Source organism: Oratosquilla oratoria, chromosome 30, assembly GCF_046742065.1.
Source record: "Oratosquilla oratoria isolate Oo_2021 chromosome 30, ASM4674206v1, whole genome shotgun sequence".
In the NCBI taxonomy this organism is placed as follows: Eukaryota; Metazoa; Arthropoda; class Malacostraca; order Stomatopoda; family Squillidae; genus Oratosquilla; species Oratosquilla oratoria.
The window spans coordinates 10806437-10830346 of NC_134806.1; the positions used below are offsets into that span (position 1 = coordinate 10806437).

At 39.8% G+C, this 23910-nt stretch overlaps 1 protein-coding gene across 1 annotated transcript in view; it reads right to left on the reverse strand.

Annotated features, from left to right (window-relative positions):
* The window catches only part of LOC143041339 (homeobox protein extradenticle-like), a 70740-nt gene that overhangs the window by 17797 nt on the left and 29033 nt on the right, over positions 1–23910 (reverse strand). The window contains exon 2 of the mRNA XM_076213161.1: positions 19351–19424. Within this exon, the coding sequence (XP_076069276.1) occupies positions 19351–19424 (74 nt within the window). The remainder of the gene's footprint in view (positions 1–19350; positions 19425–23910) is intronic.

Below are 23910 nucleotides of genomic sequence, written 5' to 3' on the forward strand. Positions count from 1 at the left end.
CTTTTTAAAAGGGGACTGACCAAATAAAAAAACCTACAAATATATCACATCCACTAAAATCCATTCATCAACCCCCCCCCTGATCAATTTCCTTGTGAATTGCCCTGTCCTCTGACACACCACTTGGGTCAAAGGCAATAGAGCAATACATTGCCTCCACAGTAGAACCCAAAAGCCAATGCCGGTTTACCCCCACTACTTCATTACATGGCAATCCTCTTTTTGTCCACTCAAAAAATTTACAGAGCAGACAAGAACATCCCTCTGGGCTCCATCATTCCTTCCTCCATTCAATCCTATCTTCTGCACTCTCTCTTCCTTGCTCAATAAACATTCCTCCTCCATCCTGTGCTCCCTTTACTCTGTCTACCCATTTCATTCTTGGTTTTCCTCTTAAGTTCACTCCACCCAATTCTACTTTCCACACAATGTCAGTTTCTCCTCCCTCATTCTTGCCATATACTTGAACCACCTCAGCACTCCCTGATCTACCCTCTCCAACAGCCATCTTTCCACTCTAATTCCCTGTCACACCACATTTCTCACTCTTTCCATTCTTGTAATACTTACCTCAGTTCTCAAACATTTCATCCAAAACATGTTCAGGTTCTCCATTTCTGCCTCCCTTAAATTCCAAGACAATGGGCACAACCACTCCTTCATACTTTGTGTTTGCATTTTTACTTCATCCCAAGATACCTTTCATTCCACCCAGATATTTCCTCGATTCCTTTATTCTTGCACACCTTCACCTTCACTCCTTTATTCACTGCCATATCCAACCCAAATATTTAACTCCCAACTTCCTCCAGCCTCTTCTCACCCTTCAATCTTACATCCAACCCACTACCATTGACATTATTCTCATTTCAGAGACAGCAGAAGAATTGCAAAATTTGATCTGTGATCTCAATTAGGTAAGTATCATTGCAGGTTTGAAGGTGATTAATCAAATAATTCTGTTATCTTGCCCCACCCCCCTATTCTGGAGTATAGTGCTTGTTTTGTGATCAGTGTGTATGCATTTTTGTATGAATATATTGTGTGGTAATTGGGGAAGGTTATTGTACATGTTTGAAATGAATACTGCTTGAGTCGTTTTTATATTATATTAAGTAGGCTCTTTGTGTGAGGTAATGTGAGGGATGAGTAAATTGAGGGTTCTTGCACAGAACTGTTTGTCATCATTATCACATGATGCTCTTTGAAAGGATTTTGGGTTCTTCATGTGACTATTCTAATACTGTTGCTTTGTGTTGTTAGTAGGATGTTTGTTTTCTTAGTTACTGGATACTATGCTGTGGATGCAGTGTACTTTTGACAAGTCATTTACATATTGGGTTTCTTTCTGCTGTCCAATTCTTATGATTGCCACTGCTCAAAGTATATTCACTTTCTTATTTGCCTTCACTGTTTTTATTAATGTGTGGGGGTGAAGGTCATGTGTGTATCAAATGGAAGGACCATTATTTAAGGGATTTAGTCCAGTGGAAGAGGTTATCCATATAGTCTGAGGAAAAGGAGGAAGAGAAGAATAATCACCAGTTGTAAGTTCTACTTGTACAAAAAAGTGAAAGATGGTAAGTTGATAGAATATAGCTTGAATAGAGCTACAGACACTGGTGAAATTTAAGCAAGAATGGATGATAAATAGCACTGTATATGTAGAGTATACTGATGATTCTTTGATTCATGGTTGGCTGGGGTATGCAAAGTTACTGGGGGTTTCATAGGGTAGGGCATCATTCTAGTTTGTCTAAGTGTAGGTGTCCTTAGCAGCTGTTCCTTGGTTGTTATCCTCACCATCTGCATACGTGGTCTGATGTGGGGTGATCACTTGTAAAGATGAATAATGAAAGCAAGAGTATTTCTCCTTGGAAGACACCACTATTACTTGATTAGAAGGAAGGTATAATTCTCACATATTCTAAGCAGGAAGGGGTGAAAGGGGCAAGTATGATGGGAGTGAAAAATAAGGACATTCTTCTTTCATGCTTTACCAGCTTGTTCTGCATATAGGCTGGGAGGAAAAGTTGTGAAATTACCAGTAACTGAGTGGCTAAGCTTGGCACTCTCAGCATCAACCGGCTACTTCAGTCCAACTTATCTTATTTCCTCTATTTTCTCCAGATTGTGTTTTACTTATTCATTAGAAAATTATTATTTTACCTCCTAAATGATCTATTTCCTGTGAATTGCAGTTCTCCCATTCTCTTTCCTGTAGGAACAAAGAATGGAGAATGAACAACTCTTTACTTTCTATGTTTCTGTGTGGATGGTTTGGGTAAGTAGATGGATGACTAGGAGGATGAGCTAAGAGGTGGCTTGAACGATCACGGGTAAGTGGCCTAGATGAGTAGATAGGCGAATGATAGGTTTATTAAGTGCCTGGCTGAACCTATGTGTGCCTGGCCGCGTGAATCGATGGGCGTTTGACCTAAAACAGGTCGATTGGTAACGTCTGAGACAAACGCACGACTTCCTTGAGTGAATGTTAAGCGAGGGTGATACTGGTGAACCCATTTTCATCGCCGGGTAAGTGGCAGGATGAGTCGACAATCTCATGACCTGCTAAGAAGGAATGAAAGGTCGGCAAGAAACCAAGCAAGGTGGATGAGTCGACAGGGCACGGTAACTGGCTAATTCAAGTGGATACCTGGCCAACTGATGGGTCGACTGAGGCTAAATGGTAACGTATCCTGTGGCCGAGTCTACGTGATGCTAAACAGACTATCCTGCGAGGTAAATGGACTACCCCCGTGGGCAAATCATGAGTGAACCTGGCCTGTCGGATGGGAACGAGATAGGTGTAGTCCACGGGGCCCGGTAGAGGTGGTTGACGAGGAAACAAGTCAGTGGAAGAGTCCACGGGGGATCTGACGGGCGACAAGGAACCCTGCCGTTGGGCGAGTCGGCGGGAGGCCTGGTCTGTGGTGATACCTGGCCGACTAGTGAGTCGACTGTGAGTCCGCCGTTCGGGTGAGTCATGCTGTACAGGGACCGAGAAAACGTGTGGAGGTTGGGCGAGGGACGAATGCTCCGCACGAGTGGAGAGCGTAAATGCCGTCGTTGCACCGCAGAGAACGCGTAAGACATGCAGGCGTAACGTACGCAAACTGGAGTTTCTTTGAAGATAAGTTCTTGAGAATCCGTGTCACAACATTTAATAGATGAAACCATTTCAATGTTTGTACATTTGTTCTGGCCTCCGCCAAACAATTTTACTAAACCGAGAGAAACCCCTGGGGAAACGAAAAGGTTAGGTTGTGTACGGCCAGTGTTGTGGGCTATCATGTACGTCACAGCTTCGCTGGGGGGGAGGAGGTTCATGAGGTCAACACAGAGACAAGAGGCCACACATATACCACCAAGTTGCAGTGTTGCAATACCACAAGTGTGCGTGCCACCAGTACCACCAAGCGCGACGAGGAAGTAAAACCAAGATACCGTTGGCTAGGTGTCAAGTCACGAGAACTGAAGAAGAAGAAACGCGGATCTGACATTTCCTAATGATGTATGAACCCGTGTCAAGGCAAGTCAGATAGCGCGTGATTCCCAACAGAGGTAACAGTAGAAAATTCAGCCTGAAGTGCACAGTAAAAGATACCTTTCTACACGGTGACATACTTTGCGGATTACAGTGAACAATTTCACTGGGTTGTAGGGCGGACTAGGGACAAAACATGGTTTCGATCGATCTGCTTTCTAATTGAATGGTCGTCCGGCACTATCCAAAACACTTTACGAAGCGTATCAATGTGCCGAAGAAGATAAACCATATACCATTCCACAATCCCACAACTATAACCTTCAGACTAGAAAAGGATGTGTGAGAAGGAGGTACACCTGAAAGGTGCTGCGAAGAATTGAGAAATAAGTAGGAGGGAGGGGGGATAAGAAGGAAAATAGTTTGTAATCAGGGTGCAACTAGGAAAATGATTGGAAGGGAAGTTAAAATTAACACTTTCACAGCTGATACCGTCTTGTACATTTGTTCTAGCTGCTGCCAAGCAATTCTATTCAGCCGAGGGAAAACATCTACACAACAAAAGGGGCTACGGTGTGGACATATAAACTGCAAGACAAGGAGAAGGGCGCACCTAGTGGTTGATATGGTAGGGCGGAAGACTGAGAAAGGACGAGGAACAAGACTCGAGAGGAAGAGGAAAAATACCCACAGAATGAAGACGAGTAGTGCTAGGAAGAAAAATAGGAAGTAAGGATGACAGAAAGGAAGGGAGATGAAAGGTGGTGGTGTTAAAGGAGGAGGAGCAGCAGAGGGGTAGGAGTGGAGGAGGGAGAAGGTGGTGGAGACATGGGTGAATAGTTGCCGCAAGGTGATGGTGCAGACAAAATGAATAGTTGGACGGTTAGAAGAAAAAATATACCAAATAGTCATTAAATACCTCAAAACGAACACATGGGAAAATAAAAAACAATTCATAAGACGAAGCAAGAGAGTGAGAAGTGTCAGGAATATGTTTCAAGCCTTGAACAAGGAGGGTATGTGTTGTGCGGGAGTAAGTGAGGGAAGGAGTGAGGGAGGGTGGAAGGGGGGAGAAGGATACAATCTGGCAGGACTACAGGCCGTATCCCACTCGTACGGGAGGATACCGCATAGGACTCGTTTTCCCAGGCGCCTCAGAGTTGAAATCCCTCTATCAGTTCAGCCCGGACCTCTGACTCCACGGCTCGCAGCCATTGGACCCGAGCAAGAATGTATCGCATTCAACGTTAGCCGTCATTGGTCGCCACTCGAATACACACGCCACCGCCGCCATGCACAATAATACTCATCGGTCAGCCGGCTGGCAATTGTACAACAGTTGTACATGATACACATAGCACCGGATGACAATGGACGGGCCAAAGAAGGTGCATGCAAGAGGAAAAAATGTTGACTACAGAGGTCATGGGAAACTGAACAGGTTGCATAGGTAAGCAGAGGCTGGTCAGGTGCATGGGGGCACAAATAGGACACCTACGGTGCGACATTCAACCATTATGGGGCAACATTTATGAGGCTGGATCGCGAAATATTGGACGAAAATATGTTTAGATATTTGGTGAAGGTGCATACAACAAGGTCCTTCCGGCTGGGATATGACATCACGCGAATCGCACAACCCTCGGAATTGGAGAAAGGCATCTGGCAAACAACAGAAGCTGGAGCACGCAGCAATTGTCTGTCTGCGCACATTCTGTGCAACTCGGGCACAGTTAGAACAAATGCAGGTGGAACTAAGGCACAAACGATCGGTTTGCGTAGTGCTGTCAAATGTTATTTCATGTATTCATTATATTTATTCAATGTTATGAAAATACCATTCTATTCTTTATTTTATAATACCACTATCATGACTGATGAAAAATAATTTGTCGAAGTAAAACTGTTATTATTACCCAAACAACAAAGCATTACAATTCAATGCCAAATGTCCAAAAATGTTATCCTACTGAGAGGGTCTTATGTAATGGGACTCGATAGTTTCCATAGCTTTCTATCATGTGAGGAAAATATAAACATCACCGGTACTGTCACTTATATTCTGCTGACGGTACAGTGCTTGAGATGCAGGTGTCCGAAAAATTAACATTGCATTTGTTGATGTAGGTAAAGTGCTAAAGAAGTGGGACGGTGGCTGTGAAGTACCGTGTTGGTAGACTGACGTTATGTCTGCGGTGAAAGTGCAGGAAGCAAAGTGGCACGGTTCTCGAGGAGAGGGTGCAGTACAGACAAAGTGGCACAATGTTCGTAGAGAGGGTGCGGTGCTGGCCCAGTGACACGGGATGGGTCCATGGTACTTTACAGGCAGCTCAGGCACAAAGCAAACGAAAGTGACAACACGCTAGCGGCGGACCTGCAACAGTGTATACGTGAAGTGGAAATAGTGTGAGGCAAGTCTTTGTGATGCTGCAGGCAATTGCAACATATAGTGTTTGAATGTATGTTCAATGCAAGAAACTAAAAACAATAAACTGTGTCTATCATCATGAAAGATATAACCACATGTTACACAAACACGAATAGTTTGGCATAATCAGTAGCGTACTTGTCTCGCATTCCCTTATTTGTGGGTTTGAATCATGAATTTTCTCTAATTCCCTACAGTATTACCTGGCCAAACACTCCAAGCACATAGGGTAAAGGTGATGGTTTCGGCCAAAGCTACGTTTCTGCCGTAAGCTACACACACACACACACACACACACACATATATATATATAATATACACATATATATACAATTATATATATATATATATATATATATATATATATATATATAATACACACACACACATATATACAGTATATATATATATATATATATATATATATATATATTTTTTTTTTTTTCATTGTGAAATATTCAGAAAGGTGAAAAGTGAAAGCCAAGTGTCTGGATTTGATTCTTCAGTTTTATTCCTGACCAATTTCGCTCATACACACACACATATATATAATTATACACACACATTTTTGTACATATAACACGACTTGATGGCGCAGTGGCATTCGCAGCCGCCGCTACGGTGGCCAGGTTTCGAATCCCGTCCAGGGCTGAAATAATTTCAGTATTTCTGCGTTGTGAGTCGTTACTCCAGCTCTGGTGGTTAGTGAGTTAGGGGTGTGTGCGTGTAAGTTCACAGCATTACCCATAGATCGGTCATATATGAGCTCTGAGCTCTCTTCCGGGAGGGAAATAGATGTCTATCACGAGTCCAACACGTGGTCCAAGACCATAGCAAATCATATATATATTATATATACATATATATATATGCACATATACATACGTTTTATATATATACACTCACTAATATATAAACATACACACGCACACACTCGTTGAGCAGTTGGTAGAGTTCTCGGCTGCCACTACGGCAGACCGGGTTCGAATCCCGCACAAGGCTTAAATAATTTCAGTATTGCTGTGCTGCGGGTTGTTACTCCGACTCTCTTGGGCGGAGAGTTGGGGGGTGTCTGTGTGTGTAATTTCAGCTCTGGTAGTTAGTGAGTTAGGGGTGTGTGCGTGTAAGTTCACAGCATTACCCATAGATCGGTCATATATGAGCTCTGAGCTCTCTTTCGGGAGGGAAATAGCTGTCGATCACGAGTCCAACACGTGATCCAAGAACCATGGTGCATCACACACACATCTATATATACACAATATATATATATATATATATATATATATATATATATATATATATTTAAATGTGTATATATAAATATATGTATATATAGACATGTATACAGTCATATCCATAATTATCTCCAGACATATATACATATATATATATATATTACACTCACACACACACACACATATATATATATATATATATATATATATATATATATATATATATGTATATAGTGATACCTTGAGACACGATCGTCCTAACATACGAAAAAGTTGAAAAAAAAAAAAAAAAAAAAATACGCCCTAACATACGACGAAAATTTTTAGATACGATGTGGTAATGCGCTATAATTTGTAACGCCAGCGGTAGGTGGCAGACCGTTCGCTCTGCTCCCGACGATTCCTGACCCTTCAGTTCGTGTGCTGTCTTCTCGTTTACATCTTCGCTGTTTGTTCGTTTGTTTGTGCCTTTGTGTATTATTATTATTATCATTATTTTAAACATAATCATGGCTCCCAAAGGTAAGGACAAGGAGAGTATAAAAAAAATCTCGATGGAGTTAAAATATTAATAAATTGCAATACATGAGCGTGGTGTGCGGGTGGGTGACTTAGCCAAAGAATATGGACGCAATGCATCAACAATATCCACGCTCATTAAGCAAAAGGATGAGATCAAGAAGGTGCAGCCTTCGAAAAGCGTCACCATTATATCGAAGCTTAGAACAGACCTACATAATGAGATGGAGCGCCTACTTTTAATATGGATTAAGGAGTTACCTGGGGACTGTTACGAAAACAATAATCTCAGAAAAGGCTATTGCTGTCTTCCAGGACCACGTGATGCAGCTCCATTCGCCGCATCACTTGTCTCCGTAGTATATGATAACATTTACCATTATTATTTTATCATTGTGCGTGTTATTACTCATGTATTTATCTATAACTTGTGTTTGTTTTTCTAATTCAAATTTGTTTTGCGGCAATTTCCTATCGCTGGAACGGATTAATTCTATTTCCATTAATTTAAATGGAAATAATTGTTTTGAGATACGATTTTTTTTACATACGACGGCGGTTACGGAACGAATTAATTTCGTATCTCAAGGTATGTGTACACACACACACACACACACACACACATATATATATATATATGTGTGTGTGTGTATATACTGTATATATGCATATATACTGTACAAACACACATATACATACATATAAACATATAGATACAAATATATATACATGTATATACACAATTTTATTATATATATATATATATATATATATATATATATATATATACACACACAAACACACACACGCACGTCGGATTGACAGCGAAGATTGGAACTCCGGGGAGAGAGAGGAGAAAAAAAAAAAAAAAAAAAATCGTGGATTTCTGCGACGAGGGACTACCTCTGTTGCATTAGTAGGGAGGGGGAAAGCTCGTGGTGTAGTGGGCAGGTGAAGAAAAAGGAGAAGGGGGGACATTATTGAGGAAAATGGTAGAAAATGTGGAAGGGGAGGAACGGGCCTTGGACGTCAGAAGGGGTGTAAACAAAAGGTGTGGAGATGACACAGACGAGGTCGAACTGGTGAGCAAAGGTATTAAAAGTAGGAATATTGATAATAGCAGCTCAATGGAAAGAGGAGATAATTACTTCTATGGATTTAATGAGGGAGGAGATGACCTCCCCCGACTAGTAAGTCTAGAGGAGAAACTAACAAAAATGAACGAATCATGGGAGGTTAGGTTTAGCTAACTAGCACTAGTTACTCAAAGAGTTGAAAAATGGAAGAACTAAAGGAGAACAAAAACCTAAATAAAGAAATATAATTAAAAAGACAGTTAAAAGAAGTAAAGGATGAAAATGAGGAATTAAAGAATAATAATAATAAAGAGAATAAAGAGTCCATACCAAAAGAGGTAAGTAGTTGGAGAAAAATCCAAGAGAATAACAAATTTGAACTGATATAGTGAAACAACAGATGAAAGAACTAAGGACACAGTTATTAAAGTAATGAGATAGAAGGAGAATATAGTAAGACTTAGCTGATAAAAAGAAATGTATAATTATATTAGGAATGAAAGAGAAGCATAATCCAAATAGGACTACAAGCATAAAGGAGAAGGAAAAAGTGAACAAGGTATTAAAGTAGTTCAAGAAGATGAACAAGAAATAGGGAAAGAAAATAAAGAATATATACAGATTGGAGAGTTAAAAGACAAAAGGGATAAAGCTTGGATAAAATGGAAGTAAGACAAAAGACCTGAAAAATGGAAAATATATACTAGTTATAGAAATCAATATGTACAAGTGCACAGAGAAGAAAAGAGAAAATACGAAAAGGATATCATAGAAAAATGTAAAGATCAACCAAAACTATTTTATAGATTTGTAAACAACTGAAAAATAAACAAGAATTGGTGAAGCTACAAGGAGTTGAATACACAGAGGAAATAGAAATGACTGAAATTATGAATAAGCATTTTAAATCAGTCTATATGAGGGAGAATATACAACTTAGAGATGTCGAGTAGGAGAAAGTCCCCCCTATGAGAGAGATAAAAGTTACAAGGAAAGAAATAATGAATCATTTGAGTAATCTCAATGTCAGAAAATCATATGGACCAGATGAAATGGCAAACTGGATTTTGAGAGAATGCAGGAATGAACTAACAGACAAAATACATAGTCTAATAAGCAGTTCATTGAGAGAAGGAAAAGTTCCAGAAGATTGGAAAAGAGCAAATATAGTACCAATATATAAAGGAGGAAACAAGACCCTACTAACCATAGACTGGTCTCTTTTACAAGTATGGTAGCTTAAATTTGTGAAAGTATTATCAAAATTACATGGGTAAAGCATTTGGAAAAAACAATGTACTAAATACTAAATCCAAGGCAATTTGGATTTAGACAAGGACAATCATGTGTCACAAACTTGATGTGTTTCTATTCAAGACTAATACATGTAATACAAGAAAGAGATGGATGGGCTGATTTTGCATTTCTAGACCTGAAAAAAGCTTTTGATAATAGGAAATTGCTAAAGAAATTAGAATCTGCAGGAGGAATAAAGGGCAACCTGCTAAAGTGGATGGAAGACTTCTTGCATGAAAGAAAAATGAGAGTGGTGATAAGAGACAAAATTTCTAATTGGGATGGAGTGATTAGTGGAGTTCCACAAGGAACAGTTTTGGCCTCAATAATGTTTGCTCTATATATCAATGCTATGGATAAAGGAATTGAAAGTTATATCCTCTGTGTCAACAATGCAAAATTGTTGAAAAAGTAAACACTGTAAAAGATTTTGAGTCACTGCAGAGTGATCTCAATAAAGTATGGGAATGGAGTAGGAAGTGTGAGATGGAATTCAATATTAAGAGGTGTAGCATAATGAAATTTGGAAGAAGCAAAAAAAGAATAGTGGGATCATATAATTTGGGAGAAGAAATTAAAAAAGTAGAAAATGAGAAGGACCTGGGAGTCATTATTATGAATAATATGTCCCCTGAGAAACATATCAACAAAAATTTTGGAGAAACTTATAATTTAATAAGAACAATCAAAATGGCATTTACATACCTGTACAAAGAAATGGTGAAGAAAATACTAGTCACTTTGATAAGACCAAGATTGGAGTATGGAGTGATGACTTGGTCACCAAGTACAAATAAAATTCATAACGAAACTTGAAAGAATACAAAGAGCAATTACAAAATTGGCACCAATGCTCTCAGAACTATCATATGAAGAGAGACTAGCAAAACTTGAGCAACAGAGATTAGAGCAAAGAAGAGAGAGAGAGGAGACTTGATAACTATTTATAGAATCATGAAAGGCATAGAAACTATTGATAGAGAGGATCTAATAAAATGGGATAGTAGAGATACAAGAGGACATGGAAAGAAAATCAAGATAGACAATTATAGAAGAGACCTGAAAAAGAACAGCTTTCCCCACAGGGTAATAGACATTTGGAACAAGTTAGATGAAAATGTGGTGTGTGCAAAAACAATACAGACGCTCCTCAACTTTCGTTTCAAGATAGACAATTATAGAAGAGACCTGAAAAAGAACAGCTTTCCCCACAGGGTAATAGAAGTTTGAAACAAGTTAGATGAAAATGTGGTGTGTGCAAAAACAAAACACAAATTTAAAAACAGCCTAGATTAAACAAGACATGAAGATTGGACACCACGAGCATAGCTCCCCTTCCCATTAAATACAACTAGGTAAATACACACCAAACATGAATTTAGGAACAAACTAGAGGTTGGGAGATTCTTGTAGAATACATCTAGGTAAATACTTATATACACATATATCTATATATACATGCATATAAATATATATATATACATGCATATATATATATATATATATATATATATGTACATATATATACATATATACCAAAGGCTTTTTCCCCCTTACAAAGGAGGTAACCAAAAATAAAACAAAGGCATAAAAACCACTCGCACCCATTCCATCCCTATCACACTCCACTCCCATCCCCCCCCCCCCCTCTCATCTTTGCTCCTCCTGGATGAGGGGTCATCCCTGCATCTCGCCTTGGGTCAGAAGCAGTGTTGCAAGACACAGCACATCCACAGCGAGGCTGCATCATTAAATTGGCAACCCCCTCCCTCTCCATCTCCTCATGAAGAAATGGAGAGGACAGGGGAAAATCCCTTCGGGTTGCATTAATTTATTTTTTACACACACTCACTCACCCCCATCCCCACCCACTCCCCCTCCTGCACCATAGCATCATCCATACACTAGTCTCCATTCACCCCATCTTCTGTCTTCTCTTGTCCTTCCTCAACCGACATTCCTTTCTTTCCCAATGCCCCTTTTACCCCATCTCATCCTTGGTCGCCCCCTCATATTTACTCCTACCTCTGCCTTCCACACCTCTTTTACTAATCTTTCTTCACTCATTCTTTCCATGTGTCCAAACCATCCCAATACTCTTTCATCCACCCTATCTCCCAAGTCCCTTTCCACCCCCATTCTCCTCCTCACCTATCATTTCTCACTCTATCCAACCATGTAACCCCTATCATACTTCTCAGACACCTCATCTCAAGCACATTCAAACTCCTCTCTTATGTTACATGTTTCTGTCTCACACAGTGCTGTCAGTGCAATCACTCCTTCATAAAATCTCCTCTTAGCATCTATTCCCAAGTGTCTATTTCTCATTACACTTTTTAATCCCACAATGCATTTACTTGCTTCTCTCAATCTACATTCTACTTCTACCTTCACTCCTCCCTTTCCTGCCACATTCACTCACAAGTATCTAAAAATATCCACTTCCTCCAGTCTCCCTCCCATTACTACTCTCTTCCAGTCTGCTGCCACTTTCTCCCCTTGTACATCTCATCACCTTACTTTTATCCACATTTATCTTCAATTTCCTTCTTTTGTACACCTTCCCAAACTCTGTCACTAACTCCTTCAATCCCTCCTCTGATACTGCTACAAGTGCAGTGTTGTCAGCAAACAACAGCTGGCGTATCCCCAACTTTTCTTCATTTTCTTTAACCATCTCCAATCCTCGACCCACTATCTGTCTTACCACAAAAATCCGATCCATGCAACCCCTACCTGTCCTAAACCTACACTGCTCCTCAGAAATTAACCCCTCTAATCCTCTCAATCAAGAGCCATAAGCCTTCCCAAATACACTTAACAAACTGATCCCTCTGAAACTACTACACTCACACTTGTCCCCTCTTCCCTTATAAAGTGGAACTATACAGGCACTCCTCTAGTCCTCTACCCTTAAACAAGCATTAAATAACCTCACCAGCCAGTCCACCATCACTGTACCTCCTTTTTTTCTTAGACATTCTGCATAACACCCATCCAACTCAGGTGCCTTAACGGTTTTCATCATCTTAATAACTGCCTTCACTTTATCTTTCCTTATTCCTCCTCCATTTTCCTCACTCATCACTGTCATTTTATTAGCACTTCTCACTGCAACTACCTTTCCTTCTTTCTCTTCCTTCACATTTAGCATCTCCCTAAAATACTCTGCCCATCTTCCTCTTACCGCCTTCTCTTCCATAATCATCTCTCCATCTGTACCTTTTACCCTTTCTTCTCTACTTGATTCACCTCCTCTTCCTCTAATAATTTCTCACAAATATCTTTTTATTACTTTCAAATTTTTCTGTCATACCCTTACACCACTTCACATCTGCCCTTCTCTTTGCCTCCTTTATCTTATGCTTTACTTCTGTTCTCTTTTTTCTTTGTGCCTCTCATATGATTCTTTCATCCTATTTTGTAACCAATCTGTGAAAGCTTGCTTCTCTCCTACAACCTCCTTTCTTTCCTAATCCCAACACTCACTACCCTTCCTTCTACTTCCTCCTGTCCTCCTTTTTCCACACACCTTCTTTGCACACTTTGTGACTTCCTCCTTGAACCATCCCCTTTCCTCCTCCATTCCTAGTTCTACTCTATCTTTCACTTCCTCCCACTCTCTCAGCTTCTCTCTGTACTCCTTCTCCTTTTCTTTCTCATTTAAGCAATCCACTTTAAGCACCTCCCTACCTTCTGTCTTTTTTGTCTTTCACCATATATCCTCCACTCTTAACTTACCTTCCACCAAAAAATGATCTGATATTCCCACTCTCTCCCCTTAGAAACATGTACATTCTTAATTCTTCCTACTATACTCCTGGTTACCACTATATAGTCCATCAATGCTCTACCACCCTTCCATCCACCACCCCCAGGTGTACTTATGATTGACTTTCTTCCTAAACACTGTATTTGCTATGAACTCTTTTTAGACACACCACCATCAACTCTCCACTACAATTTTTTCCACACTTTTCAACCACTCCATCTATTGGTTCATTTCCTACCCTAGCATTAAGGTCTCCCAATACAACTACATTATCATTTCTCCCTAATATCTCTATGCACTCATTTAAATCTATCCAAAAAGCCTCCCTTTCCTCTACACTCTTCTCACTACCAGGCCCATATGCACTTACAAAAACCCACATCTCCCTTCCAAGTTTCACTTTCATCCACCTTAACCTTGAAGAAACCTCCTTCCACTCCACCACACATTTACCTATCTCTTCACTTATTAGTATAGCCACCCCTTATCTCCCTCATCCTCTCTTCACTCCTGAGATCCTCCCAAATACACTCTCAAACTCAAACTTGCCCTTCCCTTTCACCTTAGTTTCACTCAATACCAACACATCCATCTTCTCACAAGCATACTGCCTATCTCTTCCCTTTTAACTCTCATCTGTACCACATCCACACACATTAAAAGATCCAAACCTTAGAGTACTGGTTGGAAAACTCCTCCCAAACCAACTTGTGCCTTCTGGGGCTACAGGGAGAAGGATGCCTAGTCCTATTCCCATCCCATTTTTGTTGCCTTATACAAGTGGAAAGCTTGGTGGCAGTATTCTTCACCACGGGATTCGGCAAAATGAGAAAATGAATATCCAGTGAAATGGTACAGGATAGTAACAAGATTGGGGGAAAAGCATAACCAAGGGACATTCGCAGTATAATAAAGTATCATAATTTCTCTATCAATAAAGATTCCCTCTACCACAGCCAAAATGATGTGTGGCTCTGGCCTGTAGGGGCACCCCATATAGACCCTAAAGTATCAGCTGCATGCTACTTAGTAGCTTTTAACCCCACAATAACATGCAGCCAATACCCCAGACAGGGTATATATACATACATATATATATACATATTTATACACACATTTTATATATATACATATATATATATACACACACACACACACACACACATTTATCAACCACAATTCACTTTAATTCTAAGCCATCAACATCGAGAAGCTCAAGGAGGCATAGATACAGAAATTGAAACATGGTATAGCCAAGGACCTGAACCTCTGCTAGCACATGACAAGTGATAGTGATTTAATCGATTGAGCCATCAAGAGAGATAATATATATATACACACATACAAGTTTGCCCACAACCATATTTTTCTATTGCCTTTGTGAATTCCTTCAAATCTATTTTGAAGAACTTCCTAAGGCCTGTAAAATCTGTTTTCCAAAAGTTGCATTTGCCTTATCTTTGTCTCCTCTCATGTGAAATTCTTGCACTATGTGATCTTTTTCTACAGGGCACATGAACTAATTACATTGGGTTCTTTGGTAAGCAAGAGACCCAATGTTACTGGTGTGTCATCTTCTCTTGACCTTATCATAGCTTTACTCCATTTGGTTACTACATTTTGATTGCTATATTTTTAGAACAAGTCTATTACCTCAAGATTCTTAACTTCAATTTACATTACACTCCTCCCAAATCTAGCTCTTTAAAATAACAGGATTGTCATTTTCTTCAATCCCCTGTACCATATGTCAATAGTTGTGTCCAATAGAATTTCTTGATATTCAATCCTTATGGGGGGCCATATGACTCCAATTCTTCTATCTTTTCCATTGATCATTATCTTCACATTTACCACCTCAGCTTTACCTTTACCCAGTATCACACTTTTCACTGTCATTCTCCACTTCAACTCATCTTTGTCTTTTTTATTTTTTCTCATCTCGGTCTATTCACCATTTCACAATTAGATATCATCTGGTTCACTTTGCTTTGTATTATTGATTTCCAACCTCACTGACATTAAACTATGCTGGCATATGTCACTTTTAGGACATTGTTACTTGCAGTGAAAGTTGAGGGGATGGCAGTTCGATCCCTGCCATTGGCAAAGTTGAACTAAGGGTATGATTCATTAAATGTCCTCTGCAAGGGGCACCATCCTTCCTCACAATAGGGGGGGTTTGTGATGTTAAACCATATCATCATCATCTATTTGTTCCTGCCTTGGCTTTATTTTTCTTTTCTATTTTGAAACCATTTATTCAGTTTCTAACTTGAACTCAAGAAAACTTTTGTTCTTTATTCTTTTTTTTTCAACTTCATCAACCAACTCTTATTTTTTCCCTCTTCCTCAGTCACATCTCTCTTTATCCAAATATTTTTAAGCTTTTCTCTTTCTATTAGTTCCCATGTCTTGCAAGCCTTTACATTTAATTTACGTATTTACTTAACTAAACACATCATCTCATCCATTGCAACTGCTTTCCATGACTATTAATATGATTTTTCTTGCACAACTCAATATGTTTCCATCTTACTATCCTTGATGTAATAAGGTTCTTTTTCCATCCTATTGATTATCATGCAATGGATGTATAATAAACGCAGTTCTTATGAGTTATTTGGATACAGTGATAAAGAGTTTCCTTCTGCTGTCCAAAACCTCTGCCTGCCAGTGTTCTATGTTCAGTTTCCTATTTACCTTCATTGTAAGGCTATTATGGGTGAAGATTGTGTGTTTATCTAATGTGAGGCCCAGTATATTAGGGTTTTTGTGTAGTGTGAAAGTCTGTCTGTATAATCTGACCACTGAGTACCACTTAAGATTCATTGTAGTCAGGGTTAAGCAGTGTTACCAAGGACTTGCATGGGGATGCAGACATCCTGTTTTGTCTCTCTCATAATTCTAGCTTAAGGTAAATTTGTGTGTTTTTAGCTGTAATTTTATAGTTGCAGTGCTTAGCTATTATTGTTAGGTTATTTGTATATATGAGAGCTTTCTGGATTAGGTGCAATGGTACTTGTCAATAAGCTATAGTACTGCTCAGTGGTCTGTTGTAAAATCTTTTTGTTCCTAATACTGCAATTGATTTTTGTAACACTTCATTTTCTGTTAGGCAGGAGCTTTGTCAACTATTTCTTGTCATTATTATGTATACCAGTTCCTAAGACCTTTCAGACAGGATGTAAGGGAATGTGTCAAAATTCTTATATCTGCTGCCACCATTACTGATAGATCTGATGCCACTTTCTTATTGAAACCTTCCAATATTTGTTGAATGATGTACCATCATATCACAACTATCATTCCTGGGACATAATTTGTGAGATGGAAGGTTGAAGAATTATTTTACAAGAGAAATTTTGGTGGAGAGTAACTGGAGTTCATGGGACTGCAACAAACAAATGAAAACTAAAGTGCTTACCTTGTTGGGGAAGAAGTCTATGAGAGATCGAGTGTTTTAACTTTGTGAAGACACCATCAATGAGGATAATGCAGTAGAGAAGCAGTGGTGGGAAGAATCAACCCAGCAGGAAGTTGAAAAATTATCCCTTGACACGAACAAGGCATATATTGATGTTGAAGTGTGAAGAACTCAATTTTTTGATCAGTAATCTCCAAATGAAAGATTTAAAATGCCTATTTAGGAGAATGATTGAATATCACACAAAATAGAAAGTTGATACTGACCAGCTTATAAAAATTGAGAGAGGATAAAGTTAAATTAGAATCTAAACTGGAGAATGATAATCAGGCAATGTGAAATTAAAATAATATCAAAGAGTTGATGAAAGAACAAGACAAAAAGAGGAAAAAGTTGACAGATTAGAGAACATAAGGAAGAACTGGAAAACAAAGAGAAAAGTAAAGATACTAAAAAGAGGGAAATGCATATTAGAAATGTATATAAAATAATTGATGCTTTGATGACAGGAAACCTGTAACCCTATACCACCTGGCAATGTTTCTTAGACCCTTCCAAAGATCTTTCTGAACTATATTAGTGTGGGATTGTTTTTATGTTACCAGTTTGTAGTATGAGATGGAGAGTAGCAGTCATATGCTATTAGCTCTCCTTTTGTGAAAGGATTGAAGAAACTTAAAACTGAGATCCTGGGCCCTATCTGAAGACTGAGTATTACTCTCCTAACACTTTCACCATCCTAGCATCCCAGGGATATACAAAAGAAAGGAAGAGGAAGGAGAAAAAATTGTGACAAGAAAGGGCTAACCACAAAACAATCAATTTTAATTTCTGAGATTAAGAGACTGTATTATGGAGTCCTCTAAGGAGCAATACTCTCAACTATGCTAACCTTTTCACATGCAACCTCCTGACACAAAATCCAGAATGTAACACCAAAACACTCAACTACACAGATGGCCTGATGATAATGACCTAAATTAGTACAGCTACTACAAAACAGCACTTAAGGGCATCCAAGCATACTTAGACAACCTAGAACAATGATTTAGGGATAAAAGAATAGAAGCCTCATCCAAGACAACCACAAATCAAAAAACATCCAACAGTGAAAATTGAAACAAACACTCCTATTGGAAAAGAAACTTAAAATACTAGGCCTCATTTCAGACATTCATATCCTTCAGTCTGCATCTTGAAGATGTGACAGCAGTAATTAAAAAATAAATAAACAAATAAAAAGACTAAAATCAACAACAAACATGGACTTTGGACAACAGAAGTCAACTATAGGATCTCACATGAAAATGAGAGGTACAGTTCTAAAAAGTATCATACCACATAAGTACATATAACAACCTACCTTCTGTACAACATAATGCATTCACACAAAAACACATTCATGCCCAGATCACAAACAAGCTCTTCAAGACTGACCACTAAACTTAATTGTTCACCTCCTCCCTGCACATACACATAGAAAAATCACTCTCAGGGGAAGCAAGAACCACACTAATACAATTTTATTCAGGACAGTGAGCTCTAAGACAGTACCAACACAGAATAGGCCTAGCCACAGATTCAAACTACCTTAGATGCAACCATTACATAGAGCACATTGCTGACTATCCCCACACACATAATATTTCTTCCTTGATTGACATATGGGCTCATACAGTGGTTATTGCCAGTTACTTGGGGGCTGTGGGTCTCCTGCAACAGAGACCTGTCAACAAATTGACTGTTTGTGTGCTATTCTGGTCAATGTATTAATAGATCAAATATATATATTACCATTTTTAGGGATATGTACAGCACTCTTAGGACATTATATAAATATATGCCCGAAATATTTGAGGTTTTTGCTTTTAGTGATCTCAGGAATGTAATTACTACTAATTATGTGACCTTACTGTACTTAATTTTAGGCATTGTGCCTAACAGGAGTTTGGTTAGAAGTCTGTAATTATGAAATCTACCTAACTTTAGAGGGAAAATCTTGATGTGGTACTTACCACTAACTCACTGTTCATGTAAATCAAAATCTGCACATCAGCCATGCAAATTTCTCAAAACACATATCAAAATGCATATTCCAGCTTACCTGTCTTTTCCTTGATCTCGCACAGCACACTGAAGAGGGCAGGCTTCATTCGATGACAATTTAACGTATGTTTCCTGAAAAGACAAAATTATAATTTCAACAATAATCTTAGAAATAATAAAGTAATACTTTCTACTCATAAAGAAATACTTTTATACTACTGCTGTCCCTCTTCTATGCTGTTCCCCTAAAACTATGCTTTGCCATTTCTATGACTACTAAGTATTTCAGCGGCTTTGACCCATCGTTTTTCGCTCATATTTCCGAAATAACCATTCACATCAGTATATATTAGCACAGCCTAATTCACACCCTGCCATAATTTTTTACGTTATAGTGCATTCACAAGTGTATTTAATTACGGTGTTTACTCTTGATATTAAGTGTGTCATAGCCGACACCCATGAAGTAAATCGAACAGGTGAAGTCGTGACGTCATCACAAACTACCTCATGTATCCCAAATTCACTTGTTCGATTTACTTCATGGGTGTCGGCTACGACACACTTAATATCAAGAGTAAACACCGTAATTAAATACACTTGTGAATGCACTATAACGTCAAAAATTATGGCAGGGTGTGAATTAGGCTGTGCTAATATACCATGCTGATGTGAATGATTATTTCGGAAATATGAGCGAAAAACGATGGGTCAAAGCCGCTGAAATACTTAGTAGCTCTCATTGATCCACCTATGATGGTTGTGGTGGTGGTGGGTGAAGAATGCCACCATGATCCCATGTATGTTATAGAAGGCAACTAAATAGGACTAAGGGTAGGAAGTACCTGCCATTGTACTTTTTCTATGAAAAGTCAAGGCATAAGAGGATCTGGGAGGATTCCAACCAGTACAGTATTCTAGTAACTGGGTCAATAAATGTACGTAGATGTGATACACAATTAAAAAAAAGCATTATGTGAAGAGATAGGTAAGCATGTAGTGGAGTGGAAGGAGGTTTCATCAAGGTTGATGTGGATGAAGGTGAAGCTGGGAAAGGAGATGTGGATTTTTGTAAGTGCATATGGGCCTGGTAGTGAGAAGAGCGTAGAGGAAAGGGAGGCTTTTTGGGTAGATTTAAATGAGTGTATAGAGGGATTAGGGAGAAATGTCAATGTAGTTGTATTGGGAGACCTTAATGCTAGGGTAGGAAACAAACCAATAGACGGAGTGACTGGGAAGTATGGAGTTCCAGGTAAAAATTGTAGTTGAGAATTGATGGTGGAGATGCGTCTTGAAAGAGAGTTGATGATAGCAAATACAGTGTTTAGGAAGAAAGTCAAGCATAAGTACACATGGGAGAGGGTGGTGGATGGAAGGGTGGCAGAGAGAGCTTTAATGGACTAGATAGTGGTGGCCAGGAGTATGGTAGGAAGAGTTAAGGATGTACATGTTCTAAGGGGAGAGAGTCGGGGAATATCAGATCATTTTCTGGTGGAAGGTAAATTGAGAGAGGAGAATAGGTGGAGAAAGAGGAAAAGGGCAGAAGGTAAGGAGGTACTTAGAGTGAACTGCTTAAATGAGTAAGAAAAGGAGAAGGAGTATAAGTGATTGGGAAGTATGGAGTTCCAGGTAAAAATCGTAGTGGAGAATTGATGGCGGAGATGTGTCTTGAAAGAGAGTTGATGATAGCAAATACAGTGTTTAAGAAGAAAGTCAAGCATAAGTACACATGGGAGAGGGTGGTGGATGGAAGGGTGGCAGATAAAGCATTAATGGACTATATAGTGGTGACCAGGAGTATGGTAGGAAGAGTTAAGGATGTACATGTTCTAAGGGGAGAGAGTGGGGGAATATCAAATCATTTTCTGGAAGGTAATTTGAGAGTGGAGAATAGGTGAAGAGGAAAAGGGTAGAAGGTAGGGAGGTACTTAGAGTGAAATGCTTAAATGAGGAAAAAAAAGGAGAATGAGTATAAGAAGCTGAGAGAGGAGTGGGAGGTAGTGAAGGATAGAGTAGAACTAGGAGTGGAGGAGGAATGGGGATGGTTCAAGGAGGGAGTCATAAGGTGTGCAAGGATGGTGTGTGGAACAAGGAGGGTGGGAAGAAAGAGAAGGAAGGGTAGTGAGTGGTGGGATGAGGAAGCAAAGAAGGGTGTAGAAGGGAAGAAGCAGACTTTCATAGATTGGCTACAAATTAGGATGAGGGAATCGTATGAGAGGTACAAAATAAAGTGAAAGGAAGTTAAGCATAAGATAAAGGAAGCAAAGAGGAGAGCAGATGTGAAATGGGGTAAGAGTATGACAGAAAATTTTGAAAGTAATAAAAAGATGTTTTGGAAAGAACTTAAAAGAGGAAGAGGAGGTGAATCAAGTAGAGAAGAAAAAGCAAAAGGTGCAGATGGAGAGATGATAATGGAAGAGAAGGCAGTGAGAGGAAGGTGGGCAGAGTATTTTAGGGAGTTGCTAAATGTGAAGGAGGATAGGGAAGGAAAGGTAGTTGCAGTGGGAAGTGCTAAGAAAATGACCGTGATGAGTGAGGAAAATGGAGGAAAAATAGGGAAAGATGAAGTGAAAGCAGCTGTTAAGATGATGAAAGCAGGTAAGGCACCTGGTCTGGATGGATGCCATGCAGAATGTCTGAGGAAAGGAGGTACAGTTATGGTGGACTGGCTGGTGAGGTTATTTAATGTTTGTTTAAGAGAGGGTAGAGTGCCGAAGGACTAAGAGGAGTGCCTGTGTCATTCCACTTTACAAGGGAAAGGGGGACAAGTGTGTGTAGTAGTTTCAGAGGGAGCTTGAGTGTAGTTGGGAAGGTTTATTGGGAGGGTCTTGATTGAGAGGATTAGGAGAGGAAAAGAGGGAGTAATTAGTGAGGAACAGTGTGGGTTTAGGACAGGTAGGGGTTGTGTAGATCAGATTTTTGTGGTAAGACAGATATGTGAGAAAGCTATAGGAAAAGGTAAGGATGTTTTTTGGGCTTTTATGGATTTGGAAAAGGCTTACATTAGGGTAGACAGGAAGGCACTGTGGGAGGTATTGCAGATATATGGGATAGGAGGAAAGCTGTTAACCACTTCCATACGGTGACGCCTACGTAGGCGTCATGAGGAGCAAGTGGGTATACGATGATGCCGACGTCGGCGTCTTGATTATATCTATTGTAGTCGTACCTATGTAACCTCCATTCTCTCTAAACTGGCTTCATCATATTTTCTATGGCTATAAAAATTCACGGGTGAAAGAGAGTGAACGATTCAGCACTGACTTTATTTTTTATAATGCGATTATTATGACGCAACATCGCACGTCGGGCAGCTAATGCTGCCAGACGTGCGATGTGCCCCGGAGTGAAGTGGTTAAGAGCAGTCAGGAGTTTTTACGAGAGTAGTAGAGCTTGTGTTAGGATTAGAAATGGAGAGAGTGAAGAATGGTTTGAGGTAAAGGTGGGACTTCGTCAGGGATGTGTTATGTCGTCCTGGCTGTTCAATCTATACATGGATGGGGTGGTGCAAGAGGTGAATGCAAGGGTAGTGGATAGGGGGTTGGAGATGGTTAAAGAAAATGAAGAAAAGTGGGAAATAAGCCAGTTGTTGTTTGCTGATGACACTGCACTTGTAGCAGGATCAGAGGAGGGATTGAGGAAGTTAGTGACAGAGTTTGAGGTGTGTGACAGAAGGAAGCTGAAGATAAATGTGGGCAAAAGTAAGGTGATGAGATGTACAAGGAGAGAGAGTGACAGCAGGCTGGAAGTGATCATTAAGGGAGACTGGAGGAAGTGGATAATTTTAGATACTTGGGTGCGAATGTGGCAGGAAAGGGAGAAGTGGGGATGGAGGTAGAATGTAGATTGAGAGAAGTGAGTAAATGCCTTGGTAGATTAAAAAGTGTAATGAGAAATAGACATCTGGGAATGGATGCTAAGAGGAGATTATATGAAGGAGTGATTGTGCAGACAGCACTGTATGGGGCAGAAACATGGAATTTAAGAGAGGAAGAGAGGAGTTTGAATGTGTTTGAGATGAAATGTCTGAGAAGTATGATAGGGGTTACTAGGCTAGATAGAGTGAGAAGTGAGGAGGAGAACAGGGTGGAAAGGGAGTTGGGAGACAGGGCTGATGAAAGAGTATTAGGATGGTTTGGACACATGGAAAGAATGAGTGAAGAAAGATTAGTAAAAGAGGTGTGGATGGCAGAGTTGGAGGGAGTGAATATGAGAGGGTGTCCTAGGATGAGATGGATGGATGGATGGGGTAAAAGGGGCATTACAAAAGAGAGGAATGTCTGTTGAGGAAGGATGGAAGAGGACAGAAGATAGGGGTGAATGGAGAAGGGTTGTGTATAGATGATGCTGTGATGCATGAGGGGGAGTGGGTGGTGGATGGGGAGAGAGGAAGTATGTATGAGAAATTTGACGCAGCCCGAGGGGATTTCTCCCAGTCTTCTCCTTTTCTGCATGAGGGGATGGAGAGGAGGGTCGCCGAATTAATGAAGCAGCCTTGCTGTGGATGTGCTGTGTCTTGTGACACTGCTTCTGACCCAGGGCAGTGGACAGGATGCAGGGATGACCTGTCATCCAGGAGGTGCCAAGATGAGAGGGAGGGAGGAGGGTGGAGGGGAGT